Raw genomic sequence first — 26,903 nt, 5'->3', positions numbered from 1 at the left:
TTTGTAAGCTCAGCTTATTGCACTATCTTTTTGTGCTCATGCATTGTTTTCTGAACATTCTAAAGTGTTAAAAGAGTTTGATGCGTTGCGTCCAAATGCCTTTTCAACGTATGTTTTGTGTAGCTAGAAACTCATGATTCGAGTGGCCGTGCATTAGGCGAGATACCTACCGTGATTCTAAACATACTATTAGTCACTTGCTCTCAACACCACTTTATAGGTCAGATAGCATCATATACATAATTAAGTTACTTTTATCTTCCTATACATTGTTTTCTTGTTCATGAACCCTTTGTGGTGCCAAATAATTGAATATCAATTTCTTCCACCTATTTCTGTACACTAGCTTTAATTACAATGATATACAAGTGATTTACAACCATAAATTGAAAACTTACTTACAAACTATAGGTTCCCTCCATTGGAAGTAATCCTATTTGAGGCGTTGTGGACACTTAATATGAACACTTCTCCCAGCCGAAATCCAAACATTGGTTCGCCTCGTTGTGAGTGTCTAACTCCTTCTGCGAGACTCAGTTGGTTGAGATTCAATCTTCTTCAATGAATGCTTCATTAAAGAATTCCTAAATTTTTTAGGTTACTCAAAAAGGTTTCTCCAATAATGGAACCAACCTTAATAAACACACAAGGATAACCTATCGGAGCTTCTATCCATGACTCACTTCCTTGTTTGGAAAATATTTTTCCTGTCCAAATATGTAGCCAACTACTACTCTCTCCCAATGGAAAATAAGCTTTAACTTTCTTCTTTCCTTTGTCAAGAACAGGAACCACTAGGAACTCAGAACCAACCAAGAACTGTTGATAACTAAAGTTATGCACATGTTCATCATTAGGGTAATGGAGAAATAGGTGCCGGCATACAGGCAATCCTTTCTGTGCTGCTTCCTGTTTACAAAATTTTTTTTTACCGTTTTATAAGCTTGCTGAGTTTGCTTTGAACTTGGTTAAAATATTTGTGTAAAGAGTTTAGAATCACCTTCACTAGTTGCATTCGGTAAAATTTCCATGCTGTGTATATTTTTGCGGAGCGCGCAAAGTGTGACAGTGTTTGTTCATTTGAGTAAAACTGACTATTGCATGATGGTTTGTTTCCCTGCTTGCAGGCAAAGAATCAGTGGCTTGTTACTATCAGACTTAAAAATAATGAAATAGTATTTCATGTATTTTACTTACTTCGTGAGTGCGGAAGACCGTGGTGAAAGAATTAAGCTCCATCCAACGCAAAAGCAATTCTTGACTTCTTCGGTATTTAACAATAGGTAAGTTAACTGTACAATAACCTCCAATGTCACTGTGATTAAAGGCATAGCCAGAAATTCCACTGCTAAGTAAGCCAACAACAGAACTCTTTATTCCATCATTTGCTTGCCAACTGACCATTTGATCTCCTTCCCAAAATAGCATCCCCCACTTAGGACTATCTCTAAATCCAGCCCTCATGAAGAAAACCAAGCCATCTTCTTCGTCTTCCTTCGACTTGTCCAAGGACTTACTTTTCCATTCTTCCACAATTTCTCTGTTGATTTTGGCCCATAGTTCTGGATATCTGTTATGAGCTAAAATAGGATCTTCACCTGTATACGGAAAGCACGAAATCTTATGAGAACAATCATATGCACATAAATAAAGCACAAATTGGAGTATGAGTTTAATTTTGATATACTGTCAATGTAAAACGTTTTACACTGTCAACAAATATCAACCAATCATGTGTGATTTTAGAAGTAGTTATGATTGAAGTCTGACGGTATATATGACTTAAATCCTTGTAATCTTGTTTTATTCTCTTCTTTTTTATTCTTTAGGGGTGAGTTTTCTACATCAAATAACTTTGTGGGGATAAGTGGCACATGACAATGATATGCAAAGTTCAGGATCCTTGTGCAAAATAACCTTACTTGTCTATTTAATACACTGTATACTTTAAACCGAAAAAAGACGTGCTTTGCAGCAAATATCATGAAATAATTTCTCAATCATTCTTCATATTTTGTTTATGTAGAAATCTATCAAGTGTCATTAGGAAACTCTCTTGAAGGAGGTCAGAAGGTTACACTGAGAATAAGTGAAAAAGATATGAGAATGAAAACCTGAATATAGAACGGCGTCAACGGGCAGGCCTTCGCCGAAATCAGCCATCCATCCTCTAACTCCATCATCCACCATTTCAAGTAGAATCTGCTTGAACCAAGTTGTAGTTTTTGGGTGAGTTAGATCCAGCATTCCCACATCAAAGGCAGTATTGGGAACCATGTACGGATTGCCATTACCGTCTTTCACCAATATGTCCAATTGTTTTGCCTCCTCAAAAAGGTTTCTCTTTTTGTTATGCTTCTCATCAACCTATTGGGTCAAAGAGAAAAAAAAAATGTTACGACATTATCGTACTCACAATCTTCCTCAACTAGACAAGCAAGTTTGATCTGTGGCATTTGTAAGTTGTACTAATCATTTTGTTTGACTAGATAGAAATGAATCTATGAGAAAAATGCAAGAGGCCTATTATATGATGATACTGATTACAATATTTATTCATAGTTGAAGTGATTAAAGAAACGCATTACCGGAGCGAGACAGGGATTGCAATATGTCATAACTTTTATATTTCGAGTTCTAAGATCTTTGATAAGTTCCTTCCAACCCCAATATCTTTGGTCATCCACTTCCCAATTCCACCAAAGTTGTGAGCCAATCATTGTTTCTCTCTGCCCTACCCAATCCTGCACATTTTCAATAAGTAAACAACGAAATTTCGCCAACTTCTGAGAAATATGGATTATGAGTTTTTATTGAAACTTCTGAGAAATAAATTTGTGCCATTCCTTTAAGCGTTGTGGTAACTTACCTGTAACCAAAATGCTGAGACAGGAACGTCATAAGTTCTTAATTCATCCCAAATACGACGTACAGCATCAGTGCCACCCTGCATTCCAACTATAGCACCAGATATTATCCACTCTGGAAGCTCAGGTAGCCTTCCAATGGTTTCTGTGAAATGTTCAATCAGCTCACAAGGTGTGTTCCCATGCAATATCCGTCCTTCAACCGAGTTTCCATATATCTGCAAGCTCCATTGTACAGAAAATTGGAAACTACAAAATTTAATTTCATATACATATATATAAGGATTTGAGTCATGTTTTCTGATATACATATCGCATTATTAGGTTGTGATTGTTTAACAGTGTAAAAGGTTCTACACCGACGGTTATCAAAATTAAACTGAGTAGTCCATATACAGATAATTCCAGTAAACAAAAGAAACCTGAATCATTTGTATGTCATAGTATCTTGTAACAATACCTGTATCTGTACTCTGTCAAGTCTAGTAAGATCGAAGACGGTATAATCATATCCTTCAAGGTAAAGAGACCTCATTTTTGATGTCATGTAGAATGGAGAAGGAGCATATGTTGTACTCCAATCACCTCCTGCCCTGCCAATACCAATGAAATGCTATCAATGTGCTGTAAACAAAATATATATAGTATTACACCAAGACGTTCAAGAGGAACGACTTGAAGCACATGAAGCTAGTTAAAACTAGTTAGATGTTAGTTACTTAGCTCACAAGCTATTATCACCTACACTAATGTACATCTTAACTATAGTGAATCTACTTGTATCACTATAAATAATTCTTGTATGTCTTGGTGTAATATATAGCTTATGAGTACTACAGGAGTGTGTCAGTGTTGTATATTATAGGGTAATGAGTTTGATTCCTACTAATAAAAGTCACACATACTCCCTCCGGTCTCATATATAAGCAAAAATTATTTTTTCAGGTTCATTGAATAACTGGTGTATATACATAAGTTACTTTTTTGTTGATAAATATACATCGGTAATTATGTATGAACCAGATACATCAGTTATTCAATGAACCTGAAGAAAGAATCATTGCTTATATATGAGACCGAAGGGAGTATTGAATTAGGCATATGAAGCAGTTGCATTGCTGTACCTGTAACTAACCAAGTTAGCAGCTAAAGTGATAGGTTGATCTCCTCTTCCAATACCTTGTTCTTGAACTAAGATAGGCACCCTTTTGCCCTTAAAATTCATGTGAGAAAACTGCTCTCCAAAACCATAAAACCTTTCATTCTCATCACTTTCATATGTCAACCAAACCCTATTGAATTCTTTTGGTTTAGGTATTTTCATGTCTCCTATTTCATCCTCAACCGACGAAACCAAAACAAAACCTCTTGGCCTTGAAAGATACCAACACCAACCTAACCTCTTTTTTCTATTACTCAACCTCTTCTTGAAACCATTGTAAATTCCAGAACCTTCTGAAGACACCTTATTGCTTGAACTAAAGTTGAGTTTCTCAATCTTCACTTGAAAACCAACTTCATGCTTATTTTTCTGATTGAACAAAACCCAATACCTTGCATACACAAATGGCCCTTTTGATTCAAACTGTATATTTCCTTGAATTCCATATTTTTGAAACCTTTTACTCTTCTTACTCATATTGAAAAGCCTTCCTGTGATCAACAAAGTAGGTAACTTTATCTCTTCTGCATAACTTTTCTGATCCAAATCTTCAACTTCATATTCCAAATGATCACCAAATTGATCAATAATCCTAATATCATCAATAGTTTGATGATTACAAATCACATGAACATCTTTATCTTTAACAAGAAAAGAACCTCTACTTTCTTCAATCTCTGTGTCAACCACTGCAGCTGAAACAAAAGCTTTTCCTGAGATTGTTGACCAAATGGGTCTGTTTTTCTGAGAAAGATGTGAAATTGAAAGGTGCCCACCATTGATATTGGACCAAAAAAGTTGAAAATCATTGCCAATTGAAAAGGTTTGATCTTGTGAAGATAAAGCTTTGGAATTGATGAATAATGAGCCTTGGACATTAGGGAGAGTTGTTGGTGCAGAAGGGAAAGGATTGTTGAAACGTTTGTGATGTTTTTTGCTTATTTTAAGGATTGCCATTTTAGAGAAATAATGAAATAAATAAATATAGGAGAATGTTTGATTTAAAGTAGTTTATGTGTTTTTGAGATGTTGTTTTTGTATATAATGTTTCTTTGAAGGAAAAGTATTTTTCTGAGTCTGAATTGTGTATGACAGAAAGGACTGAGCCACCAAAATTGATTGGAATCTCAGTTGAGTGTTTAAGATCAGTTTCATGTTAGTTCCATTCTCATTTATGCATTTAGATTTGGCGTTTTTATTATTAGGGATCGAACTTGGTTATTCAGAGTTTACAACACTCAACATCTTAAGTATCGACCACTTGTGTTAGATCTCGTATCATTGTTCGGGGGTTGTGTTCTCTTAAAATAAAATGTTAATTTTATGTTTAGGATTAAATATATATTTTATTAATTAGTAAAAATGTTTTAATTTTTTTTTGTTGACAATTTAAAATTTGGTATTAGTCCTCATTTGAAATATGTAATCCAATTATTGAGGGAATAACACTCAAGGCATGTGATTGAATCTTCCCTTCATCTTGAAATTATTCTAACTATGAATCTTCCCTTATTGTTGGAAAAAGTTCTTGGTATTTTTCTCTCAGAAGCCATGTATGTTGTCATTTTTCTGTTTTTGGATTGAGTAAGGACTACTGTTTTGGTAGTACCTTTGTTTGGTCATTCAAAATGCATGCATCTGGCCTTGTTATGGAGAACATTCAACTTGATGTTATTTGCATTGAACTTTGCTTGCAAACAAGTCCAAGTTATTTTCCCCTTTATTTTAGGCTACTAATATGGACTCATACGTAAAACAATTTTTCTTTTTTCATATTTGGATATTAGCTTATTTTTATTTGTCCCGTGAGCTTAACTGAGCTTAACTCAGTTGATAGGATATCGCATTTTATATACAAGGGCAGGGTTCGAAATTCAAACACTCCACTTATTCACCTTAAGGGTGATGGTAAAATTTTCCACACTAAGCTACCTGACAAAAAAAAAAGTTTGAAGTAACATTTTAAAAAAACAGTATAAATGATATAAATAAATGTCATAAACTTGAAAAAAAAAAAATTTCTTCTTTTTATTATAAAAATAACTCTACTGTTTTTTTATTAACAAAATAACTCTACTTTTTTTTTTTTTTTGGTACAACAAAATAACTCTACTTTAATCACACGAGTTTATACCCAATAATCAATGACCCCGATATAACATTTAAACTTATAAAAAATAAATTATGCAAATAAATAAACTACATGGTTCAATTACTCAGTATAATAACTAACTAGACGATTACCCGTGCGATGCACGGGTCTTATGCGTTGTTTTATACTATAACGTCAAAAAATTATTTGTATAGGTAGTAAATTGATTATTAGCAAAAATATTAACTATTTTGAACCAAAAATAATAAAATACACAAAATAATAAAATGAAAAAAAAAATTAAAATGAATAGTAACTCAAAATAATAATAATAATAATAATAATAACAACAATTATTACCACTCATTAAATTAATTAATATAAGTGAGTGATGTGGCTAAATGAAAAGTTTTCATTGGTTTAAGTGAGTGATGTGGATTAAGATTTAGATAGTCAATTGGACAACTATCTAGGATTTATATATATAGATAACATACTGATTAGACCAATGATTCATCAGCCCGATATCCCTGATCAACAGAGTATATCATTGATGTGAGTTTCATAACATTGATTGTTCAGCCTCTTGATTATGCAGAGAGATTCAGAATTCATGCAGTATGTTTTCATGCAGTATATCATGCAGTATATCATTGATCCATTATATGATGCTATTAGGTTAGGTACAATTACAATCAATTTATACCTAGTAACTAAAATGAGTATGTTTTGAGGAACTACAAGAGATATAGACCAAGATATAAATTGTACCTGATATACCATGACAGACACACCATTTGGAATAATTTTATTTTTTTTAGTTTTACTCACTAGCCTGATATAACTTACATTAGAATGATGCCCGACGGCATATATCTGAGGGGTATTTACCCCTTCGACAGGTGATCATAGATTCACAGTTAAGCTGGGACAATTATCTTCTCCTTCAGTACAGTATGTAAATGATTCATGTTTTAGAATCCTTCAATAGAGCACAAATGCAATTAACAAGCATCTTGTAATAAGTTGGCGATTCAACCAAATAGCGAGATATTAATAAGTTGGCGTTTCAACCAAATAGCGAGATATTATATAAGTAAAAAAATATGCAGCAACATGTGCATACTTGTTCTTGAGTTTTTCAAACATGATTATAAAACTTTCAAATCAAAGATGTTAAAACCTACTATTTAACTAACAACAGTAGCATAGTCATCCGTAGAAAGTAGAAACAACTTCCTTGCAGAAGGATCTATCAATCTCCTCAATCAAGCAAATCGGAAACCTGACTCTTCCTAAATCCATCAACTTGAATCAACATGTTACCCAAATTTCTGTTGGGATATATAGAATCTGCTTTCAACCTGTCCCTAATCCCATAAGCTGGAACCTTGGCATTTATATAGGCCTCAATAAGAATTTGGTACTGCCTTATTCGAGGAGCATAACCAACTTGTTTCATTCTATAGAAGATCTTTTCTGTATTATGGATGTCACCCCTCTTAGCATACTGCTCCTGAATAGTGATATAGGAAGAAAATAATGGCTTCACCTGAGTTTGCATGACTGCTTTCTGAAGAACACTATCTGCCTTCTCCACTTCCCCAGCTTTGACATAAAGTTTGATCAATGCATCCCAGGTCAACGGGCCTATTCGACACCCACTATCTGCCATTCGCTTAATAAGATCTTTGCCCTTCATTAGCATCTTGTGGTTTGCATAAACCTTCAGTAGTACTGAGCAATGCTTGGACGTAAGCTTCCACTTTTTTGACATCCTCTCAAAAACTGCCTCTGCTTCATCGATTTTACTCAACTTGCCCCAGGCTTCAATTGCAGCCAAACACTCCTCAGGCCAAGGGTGTGTCTCACAGACCTTCCAAACTCTTCCCACTTCATCTGCCATGCCCAAGTTTGCATAGAGAGGAAGCAAAGCCCGACATACCCACCGATTCTCCTTCAAGTTTTCCCCTTCCATCTCCTTCAACAATGTTTTAGCTTTATCAGCAAGCCCAGCTGAGATGTAATGCCCAACCAAAACTGCCTTTGTTTGGACATCTGGTTCAATACCGTCGGCCTTCATTTTATCAACAATTTGATCCATTCCATCAATATCATTAGACTGCCCTTTTACATCAATTAAAATTTTGTAAGTCAAAGGAGAAGGTTTGACATTCTCGTGCTCCATCAATAATAACAGATCGGCTATTTTCTTTCTGTCGTTCCTCTTATACAGAAGGAGCAACTGATTGCATACAAATACTGTAAGAGGAAACTCTAAATCCTTCATTTTATTAAAAATCTCCTCTGCTTTCTTCATATTGTTCTGAGTCACACAGTTAGCCATTAAAGTTCGGTATATTATCTCACCTCTAAAAGATTTTGGAATACTCTCAACGTATACTTCTGCCTTATATAGCCCATGCAGTTTGGCAATCAAATCAAGCCGGGAAGCGTAATCCCTTTCAACAAATTCAAGATGATTTTTTGACTGAAGCCACTCCGAGAGCTACAAAACCAACAAAAAAAATTACACATAAGATTTCAGTAGAAAACATCTAGCAAAACTGGGAAAATAATAAAAAAAAACAAAACAACTGCAGTGATTTTAAATTGTGGTCCACAAGTGCAATTGTGGCTAGAATTAATATGGTTTTCGAGATTTCTATAACTACAAACTTGGCCATGTTAGCAACATTATGAGCAAACACCGCATATTATACAGTTACTCACATGAGACAAATAAAAGTGCTTTATGTGGCCCGCGAACATGCAACATGTCATGTTAGTTGTCCATATCAACACAAGTTACACAACACCAGATATATTCAGGTTCTTATTAGTGAAATATATTCTCTGTTGGCTCCTTTATACACTAAAGCTATAATTTAAATAAAGTATTAAAGCAGCACCCTCAATAGTGACTTGTGTCCAGTGTTACCGAGACTGCGGATGCTGGACAATGGAGGAAAGCAAAATATTCACAATTTATGACCGTCCAGACCTGCCTCAACCTTTTATGACCTCCATCTAGCATAACACTTACAGCCACTTCTAGGCTGAGCTGCCTTGTCAGTCCTGCCGTATGTGTTAGGCTTTTAATCCTTGTGTACGTCTAGGTTGTTGTGTTCTTTAATTGTTCTATTTGGCAGTGCTTAATTGCAACAGGGGGGGAGGGGGTAGTTCATGCCTTGTGCTAGGTGAACAACAAGCACTTAACCAATATTAGTATTTTATTTTATATAAACAAAACTACAACCATTCGAAAATTATTAGTTAAATATGTTCTCTTCCTCTTTTCCAGCATATGCAGATTGCAGAATGCATGGAAGTCAATGCAATTTAAGAACAAAAGATTCATATGTTAAACAAGCACAGCATGACATCAAACAATGGCATTAATTTTCTACAAACATAATTGAGAGCTCCAGATAAATGATATGACCAGAAGGTATAATAACAAACAAAGATGAAATATCGGTCATCTACAAATACAGGTAACAAAAATTAGATTTATTAATTAGCATAGAAAACTTAAAATGTTGAAATATACAAAACAGAAACAAAAATAAATTTGACCCAATTACCTGCAAAGCTCTCTCATACATCTTATGTTTCCGAAGATTAACCATAGCCAACGATATCTCCTCTCTGTTCAGTTCCTTCCCATCTTCAACCCACTTATCCAAAGCCGTATGAATAGAGTGACCCGGAGCATCCATAATCGCCTTGAATAGTTCAGACTCAACCCTTTTTCGACTAAATTTCTTCACCTCCGAAATCCCACCCTCGTCATGCGATAACGGTAACTCCAGCTCATTGTGTGGTTCCTCAATGTCAGATACTTCACTAACACTATCATCAGACAGTTCTGTTTCTGAATCAGAATCCAACAACTTTTCTCCTTCATCACCCACAGGCGTCTCCTCCAACTCTGAAAACCCCTCCTCCAATTCATCATCCTCATCTTTGGTATCTTTTGCACCGGCTTCCGAAGAAAACTCGCGTCTACCAACACTAAACCCCATAGAACCATACCCAGAATGATAACATCTATTCCGCAACAAAAAACCTCCATTACCGGAAACTATTTCAGGAGAATCAGAGATACCAGCCTCATTTTCAACACAAGTATTTGGCATTAATTTGACACAAGAAACCCTTACATTTAAACCTCTCATCCTACTAAAAAGAATCACAACAAACAAACAAACAAACAAATAAGATTGAAATATGAACAAATAGAAACCCTAATCTGAAGAATACAAAATTAACAAATTGAAATTAAACGATGAAGTTGAGTTGGAAATGAAGATGAGAAGAAATTGTTGTTACCTGAGAGGTAATGAAATTCGACGAAGATTCAACATGGTTAGTGAAAACGAAGCTCAAAAGAATGAATGAATTGTGTGAAGAAATTAAATGGCAGCTATGCTTAGAACCCTACTTAAAACCTTTCCGCTCTCACTTTGCTTTTTTTTTTTTTATTTCGTCTGTATTAGAACATCGACCCGTGCGGTGCACGAGTTTGATTAGCCGTAAGATATATAATGATTAAATAAGATATGATAATTCCAATAATGTAAGGTATATGAAAAATGTTGAGTAACATTAAACGATAGTTCAACAATAATTTTGGATAAATATTCATACAAAAAAAATTATGTTATATTACGGAAGACTTCCTTATATACCACATTCGAAGTCTTAGTCGTATCTTCACCGTCGTCATCGATGATCAATATTTTTAATCATTTTCTAGAAGTAATTCTTGAAATTGCAACAAACAACTGACCATGTGAAAACACTGGCGACGAAACATATATCCAAACATGCTTTAAATATTGTCCTTGACTCTTATTAATAGTCATCACAAAAGAAATCATTATAGGAAATTGTCTCCGTTGAAATTTAAAAGGAATTCTCACGTCAGATGGTGTCAGAGAAAATCTAGGTATGAAAACCTGATCACCAATATTACTTCCTGAAATAATTTTTTCTTCAAGAGCACGTTTTCCCAATCTCGTAATAATAAGTTTTGTTCTATTGCATAATCCTAATTTTTTTATTGAGATTCTTTAATAGCATAACTGGAACTCCAACTTTAAGTCTCAACTTGTGATTTGGAAGTCCCGACGTAGAAATCGTGTTAAAAAACTCGGGAGTATGAACATCATCCACTGTTTGACTGTCTACATTTTGCGTGAGTGGAGTATCATAACTCAAATATGTTTTTTCTTCATCAGAAATTAAATCCAACATATAATCATTTATTGTGTCGACTATTGAATTTTTAGGAGCTAGTATAGCTCTATTTTGGAAATACGTTATATCGTTCATGTTTGGTAAAAGTTTGGGATAGGTGCTTTCAACGATAGAAGCAAGAGGATCACCTGATTTTGGAATCAATAAATCTGATGAAAAGTCAAGTTCTAAATCATCGTCGTTGTCATCTCCAATTTCTCCATCGCCAACACCCAAAACCCATTTAGAAAACAATCTTCTTTGTTCAACATCTGCACTCGAAGCAACACCGAGAAACCTCATGTTTTTACTCAATGTTAAAACTTCACAAAAATTCCAAAGAACCGAAGAATTAATAGTAACATGAACAACTTCTGGTCTTGTACCTTTGGGTATTACTGGTAGAATTTGTCTAAACTCTCCGCCAAAAACAATAATTTTTCCACCGAAGGGAATGTGTTTATTTTTTTCATCAACAGACTTGAGAATATTTTTTAAAGTTCGATCAACAGCTTCGAAACAGTGTTTGTGCATCATTGGTGCTTCATCTCATATAATGAACTTTGCTTTTTGTATTAATAGCGTCAAAGGGCTTTTAGGAACTATGGTACATGTTGAAAAATCGTCAACATTTAGAGGAATACAAAACCTTGGATGTGTTGTTCTACCGCCAAGTATGAGCAATGTAGCGATCCCACTTGAGGCAACTGTTAAAACTATCTCACCTTTTGAGCGTAATGCGGCTGACATGACCCTCCAGATAAATGTCTTCACTGTACCGCCATAACCATAAAGAAAAAACACACCAGGTTTGTTTTCGTTAACTCTTGTCATTATTGTGTAATATACTTTACATTGCTCTGAAGTCACAGTTGACATTAATCTAACATGTTCCCCAGCTAATGATTGTCTGTTATAATTCAATTCGTCGTGTATTAAACTATTTTGTATATCAGGAACTAATGATGTGTCTGTTCTAGGCATTGGAGGATAATCTTTTAAATTATTCCCACAACTACGTAACATCATCTCAATATCTGCTAGTTCATATTGTATCAATTGATTATCGGTTAATATTAAATCTGCAATGTTAAAATCAAAATAATGAATGTGATTAGTGACATGACTATGATTGTGTTTGCTTGTATTGCAAAAAAAATTGATTTAGCATAATTGAGTTTGATAGATTCGATTTTGGTTAAAAGTGAGTTAAACAGAATTGATTTATGTTTGGATACATTAACGTAAAAATAAAGGGTATTTATAAAAAATATCAATTCTTTTTCCATTTTTTTTTTGACAAAATTCTTTTTCCAATTTTAAAAAACTACAATTTAATAAACTGCATAATAAATAATTTAAAAAGTGATATAAGCAAGGTTACATGAGACATTGAAATGTGAAAGATGTTTTTTATTTTTTAATAGATTTCAATATTGTTGAAGGTGTTGTAGTATGAGAATATATATATATATAACTTTACAAATCACACGTGATAATAACTTTCCAAATTTCACATGATAATTATTCTCTAAATTTATGATCCGGTAGAAAAAAATATTGATCAGGAAAGACATAAAAATATTTCGTGATGAATAATATAGTCAACAATAATTTTGATATGATATACTTTTAAAATTGATGGTGCTTATTAATTATTGCACATAATTTTGATCACAATCGGTATATTTGCCATAGTAGTTGGAAATATTGTCTTGCATTGAAGGGTTGCAGGTTCGAGTCCTAGTCAAAACAAAATTATAATATTTTTTAATAAAAATTGCAAGATAAAATGGAGGGAAAACAGGGAAAAACAAATTAGGGTTTAGGGTTTGCTTGTGTATACAAGCTTATAATATAAAAGATATGCACGGCAAAAATAATAAGTGTTGAGTATTTATTATTTAAAAAATCAATTATATAATAAATAAAATTGATTTTAAATTTGAATTTGTAAAATTTTTTTAAAAAACTTATTTTACAATTTTCTTTTTATTTTACAAAACTTAATATGATATGTCCATAATTTAGTTACAACTAGCACATGCGTACGCACGGGTCGCGGCGATTTTTTTTTATCATAGGAAAAATATTGTATACTGCGAAATTAATTTCGTTAAAAAATTATTGTATGATAGTTATAATTATACTCTCTCCGTTTCAAATTACTTGACGTTTTAGAAAATTTTATTTTTTTCAAATTACTTGTCGTTTTGATAATTTAAGGTTATATTTTGTCTATTATACCCTTATGTAAATTCCAAATATTTAGGAGTAGCTGTTGAAACCGAAAAAGATTTAATATATATTTGAAAAGTTTTTTCTTAGAATTTTTTTTGGTACATAACATATTAGTTTTTTTGGTAGATAACATGTTAAATTTATTGGAAAGAGAAAGTGTGTGCAAAAAAATAAAAATATTGGTGAATTAAAATAAGGGTATAATTAAAATAAGGCTTTATGCTTATGGAACGAATGGAGCACAATGCAGGATGTCAGAAACAGTAGCAGAAATTGCGAGCAGCATGTCATGGTATGGAAGAAACCGCAACGGAACTGGTATAAATGCAATATAGATGCGGGGTTCCATAAGGAAGGGGAAAAACTAGTGCAGGCTGGTGCTTAAGAGACTATACGGGTCGGTTTGTAGCAGCTGGTATCTCATGGTTAGTGGCAGATGTTCGATCAATGAAGGAGAGGCCATAGCAGTGCTGGAAGCCACGAAGGAGCTACATCAAAGAGGTTACTTGAATGTAACCTTTGAAACGGACTCGAAAAATGTAGTGAACGCAATTTACAACTTGCATTCCAGTGTGTCGAAATTTAGTGTCATTGTTTGTAAGATCAAATGTTTGTTGTCAAATCGTTGTGACTTTGAGGTAAAGTCTATTAAGCGACAAGCGAACATGGTTGCTCACACGCTTGCTAGAGCGGCCATTTCTTGGCCTAGTCACTGTATCTTTGAATTCATTCCTCCTTGTATTGAACATTTACTTTATAATGAACTGATATGAATTTCCCTTTGTCAAATAATAATAATAATAATAATGAGAGAGAGTGAGATTAAGAGAAAGATAGAGAATGATGTAGAGAGATGGAGAGGAAAGTGAAGGAGAGGATCCAAATCCCTCCGTCTCTAATTATAAGAACTTTTTACAAAAAAAGTTTATTCCTATATATAAGACTTTTCTCAAATTGGTTTAATTAGTCAAATGGTTCCTTAAAGACATTTTAGGTTTCACAATGGTCCCTTAAAGAAAAAAATGTTCGGATTAGTCCCTTAAAAACATCTCTGTTAGTCATTTTGGTCTTTTCCGCTAGTTTTTGACAAAAAACGTTAATTGGTGCAAAAAAACGTTGTTCATCTTCTTCCTCCTCTCTTCTTCATCTTCTTCCTCCATTCTTCTTCATCTTTTTCATAAACAACATAAAAAATATACTCAAATCTTCAATCAACCTTTAAACAAACCCAAAAATTCATCTTTTTCCTAAACTTTTAAACATCATCTTGTTCCTCAATTTGTCTCTTCAATTTTCTTCTAAAGCTTAAACCAAGTAAGTATTGGTTGATTTATGTTCAATATCATGTTCTGAAGCTTTTACAACCGTTAATTTTGCGTGAGTTTGCTTGAATCATGTTTTGGTCATTTTTATGTTCTTAAGTTGTTTCGATTTTCAAAATATAAGCCTCCACTGTGAAATCTAAGCATAGATTCATGACCAGTGCGAAAAATCAAGCGAATTTGTGTATTCTTTTGTGATTTTTGACGTCGATTTGAGTTTTTTGTGAAAGTTCCATTGAAGCTTCAATGGTGTGTTCATGGTGAGTCCATTGAAGAAATGGAGAGAAAAAATAGTTGTTGATGGTGTATTGTTAGATGTGGTAGACATACAAAATCCAATGGTTACTATTTTGACAAAAGAATCAAAGGTTAAGATTAAATGATTTATTAAGATCTATAGTGGACCACATGTAATGTTGGTCCACCTAATATATTTGGTGTTAATAAATTAACGGAAGGGACCAATGTGGCAAACGTGATATTAATAAGGGACAAATTCGGACCAATTTTTTTTCCTTTAAAGGACCATTATGAAACCTAAAATATCTTAAAGGGACAATTTAACTAATTAAGCCTTCCAAATTTTTAGATGCAATTATTACTCTTTTTTCAAATATATCCCTCATTTAGGCATAACAATAAAACTCATAACAGCGCGTACCCACCCAAACCTACCCACTTTCACGGGAAAAACCCGAGTTGACTAGGTTTGGGTTTGGGTTTGTGTTTGTGTTTTTCCCAATTTCAAAGGACGGGTTGGGGTGGGTAATGGAGACATTGATACACACCATGAACTCGTCCCGAAACCCGCCCCCTTATATTAACATTATATTTTACCTCTTTTAAATTAGAAACTCTTAAACAATCTCTTAAATTACATTCATATGTTTATTTTTAATTTTTAATTGGGTAATCAGTCAATTTCGTCCCTAAATTATCACTCTCTCACCAACTTAGTCTCTGAACTATTAAAAACAACTAAAAGATTCCCAAACTATTTTTACATCAATCAATTTAGTCTCTCAATTAACTTTTCCGTTAAGTGACGATTAGTAGTCCCTTATAAACTATTAAAATACTTCAACTTAGTCCCTAAACTATCTTTAAAAATAACAAAATAGTCCCTAAAGTAATCGTAAAAAACTACAAAATCATCCTTAAATGTTTAAAAAACAAACTAAACCTCATGCTGAAGAAACAAAGCTTTTCAACACTCTCCAACTACATATCACATTTTCTTTTTCATTTTTCTTTTGAATAAAAAAACAAATTTGCACCCTCATCATCAACAACAACAACAACTAGTATCCCATAAAAATCACAAACATGAAACATAAAATAAAGTGGAGTCTTGTTGATTCCAATATCCATTCATTACATAAGTCAATAAGCCAACTAAACCATAATCCATCAAAAGAACTAACTAAATAACAATCCATAGTTAATCACCTAAGCCGAACTTCATCCCAAAACACTATATTAATCATAAACCAGAATTTCATAACTAGAAAACTAGCATGCATCATTACAAAAAACCAAACATCATAAGCAACAATCAAACAAAAGCATTAAGTAGAAAGTCCTTCATTGCGTGTTCCTCATCTTAATGCTGGAGTTGGCATGAATCTTATCGACATTGTCGCCTTTGTGTTGAAACTATAATATAGAAGGAAATGATATAAGAGATATAAAAGCTTCAAAACATAAGCAATAAGAGACAAAAATACAACAACAAAAAACACATGGGTCTATACAATGGAGACATGAATAACCCTTACGAATTTATAAAAGTTAGAACAAAAAATAGATCCGTTTTTGGCGGCAACTAGAGATTTTCGTTGTGAACAACACGGTTGTTGCCGGAGAGAACAGTTGTTGGCAGCGAGCAGGTGGTTGGCGGTGAGGATTTGGAACTTTTTGTCGAAGCATGGAAGAAGAAAGGGTAATAATATTTTAGGGTTTTATAGAATAGTTAACGGAAAAGTTAACCGAGGACTAAATTGATGGATATGTAACTTAGTTTAGGGACGTTTTAGTTAGTTAATACAAATCCGCTCAGCCAATCAAATAGCCACACGTGGCTGAGCTTTTTAGATTCAACTATGTCGAATGTTTTCATCTTCTCTCCCCTCCATGTCATTTTCAACACATTGTTCAACACATCATTGGCCACTTTTTTTGGTGTTGAGAGTGGATTCAACTCCACCATTGCACATGGTCTGATAGTTTAGGGACTAAATTGACTAATTAATATTTTTAATTTGAGTAATAAATAAACCGTTTTCTCTATTTCTTTTCTTTATTAAAAAAATATTCTTGAAACAAAATAATTTTGGGATTTTAATTTTTTTTATTTTTTAATCCAAATTCATGTGGAAAGAGGCGTAGCGGGGATACCCGAACCCCGTTGGATATGAGTTTGAGGTTATATTTTGTATCCCCGCTTGGAATTGAGATGAGTTTGGAGATACCCGAACTTTATGAGTTTGAGTTTGGGGAGGGCAGAAATCGCCATCGTCCCACTCCGTTGCCATGCCTCATTAATGACACTATCTTGCATCGGAATATGAAAAAAAAACATTGAATCCATTAAATATAAAAAGGCAAATTAGTAAAAATTTCACACAAGTCAACCAAAATTATTACTCCAATTTTTTTTTCTTTATACCCGTATTTTTTTGTAAATGTTCCTATATTTAAGAACGGAGGGAGTAATTGATAAATTGTAGGGTAAATGCCTATTTACCCCCCTGCAAAATTAGGGATTTTTCGTTTACCCTCCTGCGTGAATTTTTTTTTGTTTACCCCCCTGCAATATGCATATTCTCTCATTTTACCCCCTCGAAGGACAAGTGGGCATCTGACTGTGCATTTTTGCTTACGTGGCATGCACACGTGGAAATATATTTAATTTATATTTATTTTTTAAAATCCACGTCAATTAATTCATTTTTTTTTTTAAAAAAAAAAAAATTTTGTGAGATCAAATGCCCACTTATCCATCTAGGGGACAAAATGAGAAAATCTTCACATTGCAGGGGGTAAACGAAAAATGCCCAAATTTGCAGGGGATAAATAGGCATTTACCCTAAATTGTATCTTAACCTATCAAAACGAAGTTTAAATAGGAATAATTTTTTTTTTTCTCGAAAATAAAACTTAAAAAAGAATAAAGAGAGTATTATCTAATATTTTAATTTTACGTCTTTCACATTTAATTTTTTACATTTCACTTTTTCACCTTGCTTTTTAACTTTTCCATAACAAATGTGAGATCACCCCTACATCACGTGTTTCACTATAGGCTCCCTTTGTTAAAAAGTAATTGATAATTGATAAACTAGCTTATAGCGAATAACCTATAAGTTATCCTTTGTAGTGTTTGGTAGAATTAGTGGTTGAACTAACTTATAAGTATGAAATGACATAAAAAATATATGTTTATTGATATTTAATTTTTTTCAATTAAGATGTCAAAGGGTAAAATTGAAACAAAAAATGATAAGTTATAAGCTATAAACTCATAAAATACTTGAAATAGTGTTTGAAAAATAAGCTATAAGCTCATTTTAAAAAATGTTTACCAAATATTTTTGACCATATGAGCTTATAAGCTATATTCCCAAATCTAACCTTACCAAACAACATAAATCTAACTCGGATTTTCCATTATCTTTTGTTCAGAGTCCATCACAATCATATCATTAGTAATTGTAAATTTACAAAAATTAAGCTCAGTTTAAAATTTACATTGGAAAGAATACACCTCCACACACACACACACACACCCTCTCTCTATCTCTCATTTTTACGTATTAAATATGATTGTTGAATTTATGCATGTCATGTGAGAATCAGCATTATCCATGATTGAAATACAAAGCTATTGTAAATTTTAACCACCGTTAAATTATTTATTTGATTAAACATATTACATTTGTGCATTTATCACAAACTTAGTCCTTATTAAATTTTAATGGTAATTTTACTCTTCGTGATATTGTAGTTTATAAGAATAGTCCATATTTTAAAAACTTTATACAAAAAATAGATACTTTTAGCCTCAAAATAGTCCATATAAAATGCAAGTAAGAACTAAAAAGTGAATAATTATTTTTTGAGTAAACTTAAAAGCTCTTAATTTGTAGGAATTTAAAACATATTTAATCCTTTTATCTATTATTTTGTCTCCTCTTTTTTCGTTCTTTTTTTTTTTTTGCGCATGTGTTAAATTTAAAAGACACTTTTAAAAATACACAAGTATAAAAAATTGTTACTCTCCTTCACTATTATTAACATTTGCTATTATTAAAAATTTAAACGTCCCTCAATATTCCTATAATAATATATATAAACGATGTGAAAACCTATTTATTTTATATGTTTTGTATACCAATAGATGTTATAAGATTGGGTATAGTTCATAATTTCAAAAAGATATTCATATTTATTTATACACCAACATTTGTATTTGTATGTGAATCATCACCAAAGAAGTATTGAAAAATTTGTGTTTGAATCCACTCTATATTTTTGGCTTCCATTTATTCCTGTTTTCTTAATGTTTGCCATGTGGTAGTCTAATGTTTCAATGATCTAGATTAAAACTGATTGGCTTGTTGTTCCGCCGATTCATCTCCGTTGTGTCGACTACGGCCAAAAACGACACAACGGTGAAGCTACGCCGTCGGCAGAGACGGTGGTTCTCGCTTCTTCTTCCTTCTTTCGTTGGATGTCATCAATGGTGGATGTAACGTTGTCGTCTCTTCGAAACAAATTTTTGTTAGTATCTTCAAATCATCATTGCCGTCTATCTATCTTGCTTCCTTGTTGACTTACCGTCTTACGTTTTACATTGAAAAAGTAGTTCTTGCTTCTTTTTTCTATGAAGATTGATTTGGGGAATTTTGGTAAGATTTTGGTTATTATACATAAATGAAAGATTATTTGAGATATCTTTTAACCCACTTCGCAAACTTTTGGGAACTATTTTGCCAAAATAATTGGAAAAAAATTGCAAATCTAAAATAATTGATTTGAGAGAAAGAATAGGACCAAGAATAATAAAATTTTCGTGTAGTGTTGGATGTGACGACGATCACAACCGCATCGTCGTTTCATCTCCTCCGAGAAATCACAACCGCACTGTCGTTTCATCTCCTCACTCTCCTCCGAGAAATCATAATGCACAAACCACCAGTAATCGATGAACCTCCTAAGACTCCGATCGTGATTGAGGACTTAAACTGTAAATTGAATCTAAAGGTTGTACCGGCTTGGCTTGTGGACACTGCTACTAAAGAATAAAATGGAAAACTTACTATTGTGATATTGAAAATAGATCCTCACCCTAAAAAATTACATATGAAAATTCACTTTTATTGTATATAGTATAATATGCTCTTTTCTCACTAGAGAAGTGTATACACTACAACATCCATTGATCTCGACTCTTTATGGTTTTTCTAATGCACCACAATGGAATCTACAAAATTCTTATGGACGTTAAAACGACACAAATAACATCAACATTTTTTTTAAAAAAATCAATGAAGTTAATTTATGTGTCTTGCTAGCATATATATGTCCTATGAACACATTTTAATAATCTAAAATAAAAACATATATTTTTTTATAAATTTGTGCAATTAATTTGTAAAAAATTTAAAAATGAATTAAATGCAAGAATTACATTAATTTTTTTTTAATCATTAACATAGAGGACATGTAAGCCTTTTCCTTAATTTATTTATAATATAAATGACTATCAAGCATTAGGAATGTTCAATATAGAGTAATCACAAAGATCCACAAGTATGTCCAATACACATTTAGCATTTCATCCATACTAGTCAATAGTCAATCAAGTTACACGATGAAACACTTCAAAATCGAAATATACTTCCTTTATACAACACACACCGAATCATGCTTGTTTGAACTATTAATTATTTACATATTACTATAAATTTGTATTAACACTTTTGACTCAAATTTGTATTAAATTTGAGGAAGAGTAGCTTCCTTTTGAACTTGAACAGTGGGATCTTGAGTTTGCTAGTGCTAATTTGGTAGTGCTCATGTTTGTGATTTTTTTTTCTTTCAAATTAAAATGAGATGGTTCACATTATAATTTTGATAATAAGTCCAATTATAAAGTTAAAATATGAACCATATTTTATCTTTATTCGACTAATTGTATCAACAAATGTATAACGACGTGAATACAACAAAAACAAATCAAATAACTTAATTGCAAAGACATCAATATGTGTGAAGAAAAATATGAAAAATGAGGGCATATATGTATGCCTCTTCTCCATATAAAGTTTTCATTGCACTAACAAGATACATAAGGTTGGAAAATATTGAGGAATCAATGAATCAACCTTACAAAAACTTGAGAAATTTCCATCAAATATAATCACCAACCAAGACACCATTTCCCCCCTTTTTTCCCCATTATAACATGATACCTAACATTCTACAAAGGGTATCTTGTTTCTTCTTTTGTGTGCAACAAAAATCATCTAACCATAAGTGAGAAAAGCACTTACCATTCATCAACTTAATGAATCGGCAGCAAAAGCACCAGCTTTCATCATTTGCTTAAATTCTTTGAAATTAACCATTCCGTCACCATCTACATCGACTTTCTTGATCATATTTTTACAATCTTCTAAAGTTTTTCCATTTTTTAAGCCTAAAGATGATAACACCGCGCTTAATTCCTCGCCCGATATGAACCCATCTCCATTTTGATCAAACACATTAAATGCCTCTTTAATATCATCCTCCTCCTCGTCTTTATCATCCATTATCGTTTGGTATAACTCACCAAATTCGTCAATGTCAACATATCCATCTCCATTTACGTCGATTTTTTCAATCATTTGGACCAAATCTTGTTCGGAGATACAAATACCAAGATTTTGTAATGAGTCACTAAGTTCTTTTTTTGTAATACGACCATCCCCATTTCGATCAAACATTTGAAAAATTCGTGCAAGTTCTCCTTGATCCATTGATCGTGTCGTGTGTATAAATAATAATAACAATAATAGAAACAAATATCAAGGAGGAGAATAACAAGAGCAAATATTATGAAGTTGTATAAAATGAATAAATTGTTAGAATCATAAAAGAAGCTGTAAATAAATTCAGAATGGTAGCTAGGATTGTGGGGGGGAAAAACAGAACCTTGGCTACAAGGTTGGCAATGGTCATTCAATATCAACAAATTAACCAAAATCTTGAGCCAAAAATGATGTTGGAAGTTGATTAATTGCGTTAAGTTAGGAGTTATTTTTGGTTTGTCCTTTTAAAAGGGCTATTCACAAACGATTTTAGTTATAGAATAAGCTTTTCTTTTTGAAAGTTAGTTCTAGGATAAGCTGAGCCACAAACAATAAAACTTTAGGTTTATTGGATTTTATCTAAAAAATAGACTAATTTATTGTCAAAAATGATATATATCATATCATAATAATAATAATAATAAAGATACTTTTAAAATTGGTACAACGAGTCAATAATAATATGTTCCAACCCATTTTTTAGTATATGAAGCGAGCATGTTTAAAATTTCAATTCGATTCACCTAAAATAATGGGTTAAACATGTTTTACCATCCTTAAAAGAAATCTTACTCATGAAAACTTCTAAAATGAAAACTATGTACATGTGTACTATTATTAAAATCCACTAGGTCGACAAGAACCAAACATAAGACATATAAATCTTCACAAGCAATAGAACATAAGATTTTTTTAATAAATAGAACAAGGATGAAGATAAATACAAAGTTGTTGTATAAATAAATAAATAAATATACTAATTCTTAGTATTGGAGTGTGGCTAGTGCCTAGTTGTATAAAATACATATTCACCCTTGTTTGACATCAAGAAATCAAAGAAACTAAGTAGCTTTTTATCCTCTAACATGAAAAAAATTGAAACTAGTTCTAAAATCTCCCTCTTGAATTTACCCGAATCAACTTTAGATGTAATTTTAGAACTCCTTTCACCAATAGAACTCATAAATATGTCTAAAGTATGCACTTATCTAAGAGGTAAATGTAGAAGTGATCATTTGTGGGAAAATCACATGAAGAATAAATGGGGAAGAATCTTTGGTCATATTGCTCTCAAGGAGTGGCAATGGCATGTAACAATAATAACAAAGGAAGAAGGAAGTGTATTGAATCAACAAATCAATATTCTTAATGGATCACTTGGGACTTTTATTGGTGCTTGGCCTATGCTATGTCTTGGATCATATTTAGAAGAGTGCAATAATTTTAAGAGTTTATTATTGCCAAATCATTTTATGATGGCTTTGTATTTGTCACTAGAGAGTGGCAAGTTCTGGTTTCCAGCTCAATTATACTCGGTAAAGGCTTCAATTTTCTTTTTTGTCAAGTAATTTAGTGGTTAGAAATTTCGCCTTAAAGGTGAATAAGTGAAGTGTCTGGAATTCGAACTCCGACTCCTGCATATATAATGTGATGTCTCTACCAATTGAGCTAAGCTCACATAAACAATACTTAAATTATCTTACTTGAATGAATTACTATAGTTTTCTTTTTCATATCAATCATTTAAGGGCCTGAATTATTTAACTCATGAAATCATAAAATTTTGATAAAATAGGACCGCATGTAGTTACTTTGTATTGGTGTAATTAATTTCAGCGGTCTGATTTTAAATTTATGGTAAATTGTTCAATGTTGATTTTGTGATAGTATAATTTTATGAACCAACCGATCTAAAAGATGGTTGATATGTGTTACTGTGTGAAACTGTGTACTTTCTGAACAACGGGAAATCTAGTATGAATTTTGATATGAAATTTAGTTTAGCACCTACTCCACTACAAATTTCTCTATTTCGAATGTATCGAAACCTTGAGTAGTAAAAAAGGGTGAGATACTATATTTAGCAAAAAATGTAGCCACCTCAAAGACATTAATAGAGACAAATAGACAAATCAATGTGCCGATTTCTTTACTTAGCTTTGAACTTTAGCGGATACTGATTTATTAATTCATGCTTCACCATTTGAAGACATTCTTAATCTTCTTATGATTGACGTGGCTAAAACATTCTTTATGAGAAATTAGTTTCTAGTAGTTATCTTTTTTGTTTTTTCTTAGAAGTGAAATAGCTGAAATTTTTTTCTAAGAATTTATTCATCATATTCCATTTTAAAGAGTTATAATTTTAATTAAGAAAATCTTAATACGTTTTTTTTTCTTTCTTCTTTTCTTTCAGGGACTACATATTCTAGATGCCCTGATTAGGTATAACTCCAAAACTGATACCTTCCAAGCAAGGTATAAAAGGGTAGAATGACATTCTCTAACAACTTATACTTGTCAATTTTGTCATAGTTATATCACTCTTCTATTTTTCTATTTTTTGCTTTTAACATGTTAATTTTGTCAAACCATTTGGGTTGACCTAGTGGTGTTGGCTTGGATCCTTATAATATGTTTTTCTCAAGGTCTTAGGTTCGATTTTATCTGGTGACAATTTCGATGGGCTAGTCTATACAGAATAAAAATATTCTGGCTTTAAATGGTCACTCTGATTTTAAATAGCCACCCGCAAGTGGACGGTGAGATTAGTCTCATCGAATTAGTCGGTCTTAAGGTCAGATACCGAGTTTTAAAAAAAATTGCTAATTTTGTGATAAAATTAATGATTTATGAATTATATAGTTGAGTAAATTGTGTAACTTGTAGGACACGACGTAGTGAGAATTGGAGGAATGTGGGGAACAATATCCAGTGGGATAAGCTAAGACTTTCTCCAGTTGAAACCTCTCCTTGCCACGTGTCAGCTTGTTTTGAAGAGCTAAAGCCTGGAGATCGTATTGAGATTCAATGGAGAGCAAAAACTCAAATTCCTTATGGTAGTAGGTCCATTCTAAACTCTCAAACACACCTTATATTTTGAATTATATTATAAAATAAAAATCTATATTTTTGACTGTTTGATTTTGATAAAAAAAAAAAAATAATAACACTTAGCTACACATTTTATTTGAATATGTATAGATACATTGTTGATGTGGACAATTATTTTTTTAAACTTTACTATGTTTTTTACAACTAATTTGATTGAAATAATAGAAATTTGATTTATACTGTATTTTTCAAGGTCATTGAACGATGGGAAAACGATCTTAATTTAAGGTTATAGAATGGGAGTTTTGAATTACTATGAAATTAAAGTAGTTTTTTTTTTTTTTTGTGGGCTAAAAAAAACCTGTAGTTGATTTAATTACTTTTTATGAATAAGATCTAAAGATATACTCCCTCCATCCCATAATATAGGCAAAAAAAATATTTTCACACTTATTAAGAAAAGTAAAATATGATAATTTTAAGGTTAACTTTTTGTGTGTTTGTTGAAATAAGTTTTATGGGAAGATGTAAAAACAATTTTTATTGGTTATTGATTATAGGGAAAATAAGAGATAGAATAAATTAAATAAAAGTTTATCTTCAAATTTGCATATTGGTGGTATGGTGTTATTGGTCACTTGGATTCTTGTAATGAGAATGAGAATTATTGTTTTTGTCAAAATTCTGGTGAGAAATCTTTTTGCATCATATTCTCATTCATTGTATGTATACGTATAATATTTAATTTGGTTTTAATAATGAGCCTGTTTAATTATTTTACTTTTTTTTTTGAACCAAACAAACTTACTGCATTTCATTATTTATCAAAAGTTCAATACATGAAGGAATCATCTCAAATCTATGGAAACTAGTCCAAGAATTGGCCGTCCTAGCTAACGTGTGAGCAACCGAATTCACTTGTCTCCTAATAAACTTAACTTCAAAGTTCACACATGATAACATAACAAGAATAATTTCATTAACGATTGAAAGAAATTCTGAGTTGCCTCGCCGTTTGGTACGAATAGCATCAACCAACACTTGAGAGTCACTTTCAAATTGGACGCTTTCAAAACCTCTACTCTTAGCTTCATTCATAGCTTGCAATAATGCCCGTGCTTCACCCTCCTCTGTTGATAAAGTCAGTTGCTGCCACTGCGTAATTCCAGCCATAAACTCACCAGAATTATTACGAAAACAAGCACCCATCGCGGTCCTACCTGCATCGACAAAAAATGCTGCATCTACATTGCACTTTAACCATCCTATACGAGGCCTTTCCCACCGATTGGTGCTGGCAAGCGGAGCATCATGATTATCGTTACCTCGCAACTTATGGACTGCAAACCACTCGTTCCAATGATCAAACGCCGTCCGACCAATTTGGTTTGGACTTTTAACATTATCATTCCAAATTTTACTTTTAAAAAATGATATTTTTTTTCAAAATAATTTTTATGATAATTTAATCATAAATAGTACGTAATGATTTTTATTATATAGAGACCTTGGTGATAGAGTTCAAGCAATACCCTCGAAGGTCAAAGATGAGAAAAGCAAAGGTACCCAGACATTCTGAAAATTGGGTCGGAAACTATGGAGGAATTAGAAAGCTTCATAGTCAAGAAGAGATTGAAAAATGGAATGATCAGCTATTAAATCAAAAACAATATATATATATATATATATAAGTGTCTAATACAAAATTAAAATAAAGCCAATGTATGCAATATTAATGGTTTGAGGAATTAGAAAGCTTCATGTATAGTCAAGAAGAGAGATTGCATAATGGAATGAGGATTTGGTTAACATGAAAGACTGATGAAGTCCTATTTGGACCTTTTTTTTTTAAGGGATCTATGTGAAATCAAAAATGTTTTTAAGGAACTATTTTAAGACATTTATTTTAGTGATTATGTTTGGATAGTTTAAATCAAAATTGCTTTTGGAGTGGCTAATTACCAAAATGGGTTTCTAATATGAGACATTTTTTTTTGAAATATATCTCCTTTTAATTGCTTTAAAATATCCCTTCCTCATTTTTAGATACATGAGTAATTTTTT

General features: G+C 32.4%; 4 protein-coding genes and 1 pseudogene across 5 annotated transcripts; 1 reads left to right on the top strand and 4 right to left on the bottom strand.

Annotated features, from left to right (window-relative positions):
• Positions 1 to 197: 197 nt before the first annotated feature.
• Positions 198 to 4,986, bottom strand: LOC123889805 (sulfoquinovosidase-like). Its single transcript, XM_045939303.1, has 8 exons — positions 3,992 to 4,986; positions 3,328 to 3,460; positions 2,870 to 3,085; positions 2,589 to 2,744; positions 2,115 to 2,367; positions 1,198 to 1,598; positions 1,001 to 1,117; positions 198 to 909 (listed from the first exon to the last, which is right to left on the bottom strand). The coding sequence occupies exons 1-8, from the start codon at positions 4,984 to 4,986 to the stop codon at positions 574 to 576; spliced, it is 2,607 nt and encodes an 868-aa protein (XP_045795259.1). The 3' UTR covers positions 198 to 573.
• Positions 4,987 to 7,188: 2,202 nt separating this feature from the next.
• Positions 7,189 to 10,606, bottom strand: LOC123891250 (pentatricopeptide repeat-containing protein At1g80270, mitochondrial-like). Of its 2 annotated transcripts, none has more exons than XM_045941090.1 (3): positions 10,457 to 10,606; positions 9,709 to 10,306; positions 7,189 to 8,630 (listed from the first exon to the last, which is right to left on the bottom strand). In XM_045941090.1, exons 1-3 carry the CDS (start codon positions 10,489 to 10,491, stop codon positions 7,386 to 7,388), a joined length of 1,878 nt encoding a protein of 625 aa, XP_045797046.1. In that variant the 5' UTR covers positions 10,492 to 10,606; the 3' UTR covers positions 7,189 to 7,385. The 2 variants fall into 2 exon arrangements, with proteins under 2 accessions (XP_045797046.1, XP_045797047.1); XM_045941091.1 differs by having other exon boundaries at positions 9,709 to 10,303.
• A 176-nt stretch (positions 10,607 to 10,782) lies between these two features.
• Positions 10,783 to 12,403, bottom strand: LOC123893216 (annotated as a pseudogene).
• Positions 12,404 to 21,159: 8,756 nt separating this feature from the next.
• LOC123889247 (calmodulin-like protein 3) lies at positions 21,160 to 22,229 on the bottom strand. Its single transcript, XM_045938499.1, has one exon. The coding sequence runs from the start codon at positions 21,951 to 21,953 to the stop codon at positions 21,492 to 21,494; it is 462 nt and encodes a 153-aa protein (XP_045794455.1). The 5' UTR covers positions 21,954 to 22,229; the 3' UTR covers positions 21,160 to 21,491.
• Positions 22,230 to 22,870: 641 nt separating this feature from the next.
• On the top strand, positions 22,871 to 26,494 carry LOC123889246 (F-box protein At2g32560-like; the record flags this gene model as incomplete). The annotated part of the gene is made up of 5 exons (XM_045938498.1): positions 22,871 to 23,320; positions 24,202 to 24,263; positions 24,675 to 24,844; positions 25,452 to 25,526; positions 26,343 to 26,494. Coding segments are annotated over exons 1-5 (909 nt in total), but the record flags the coding sequence as incomplete, so codon positions are not given.
• Positions 26,495 to 26,903: the final 409 nt, after the last annotated feature.

This window comes from Trifolium pratense, linkage group LG6 (assembly GCF_020283565.1).
Source record: "Trifolium pratense cultivar HEN17-A07 linkage group LG6, ARS_RC_1.1, whole genome shotgun sequence".
Lineage (NCBI taxonomy): Eukaryota > Viridiplantae > Streptophyta > Magnoliopsida > Fabales > Fabaceae > Trifolium > Trifolium pratense.
The sequence above is the reverse complement of the archived record's forward strand: the minus strand, read 5'-3'. Positions and strand labels throughout refer to the sequence as shown.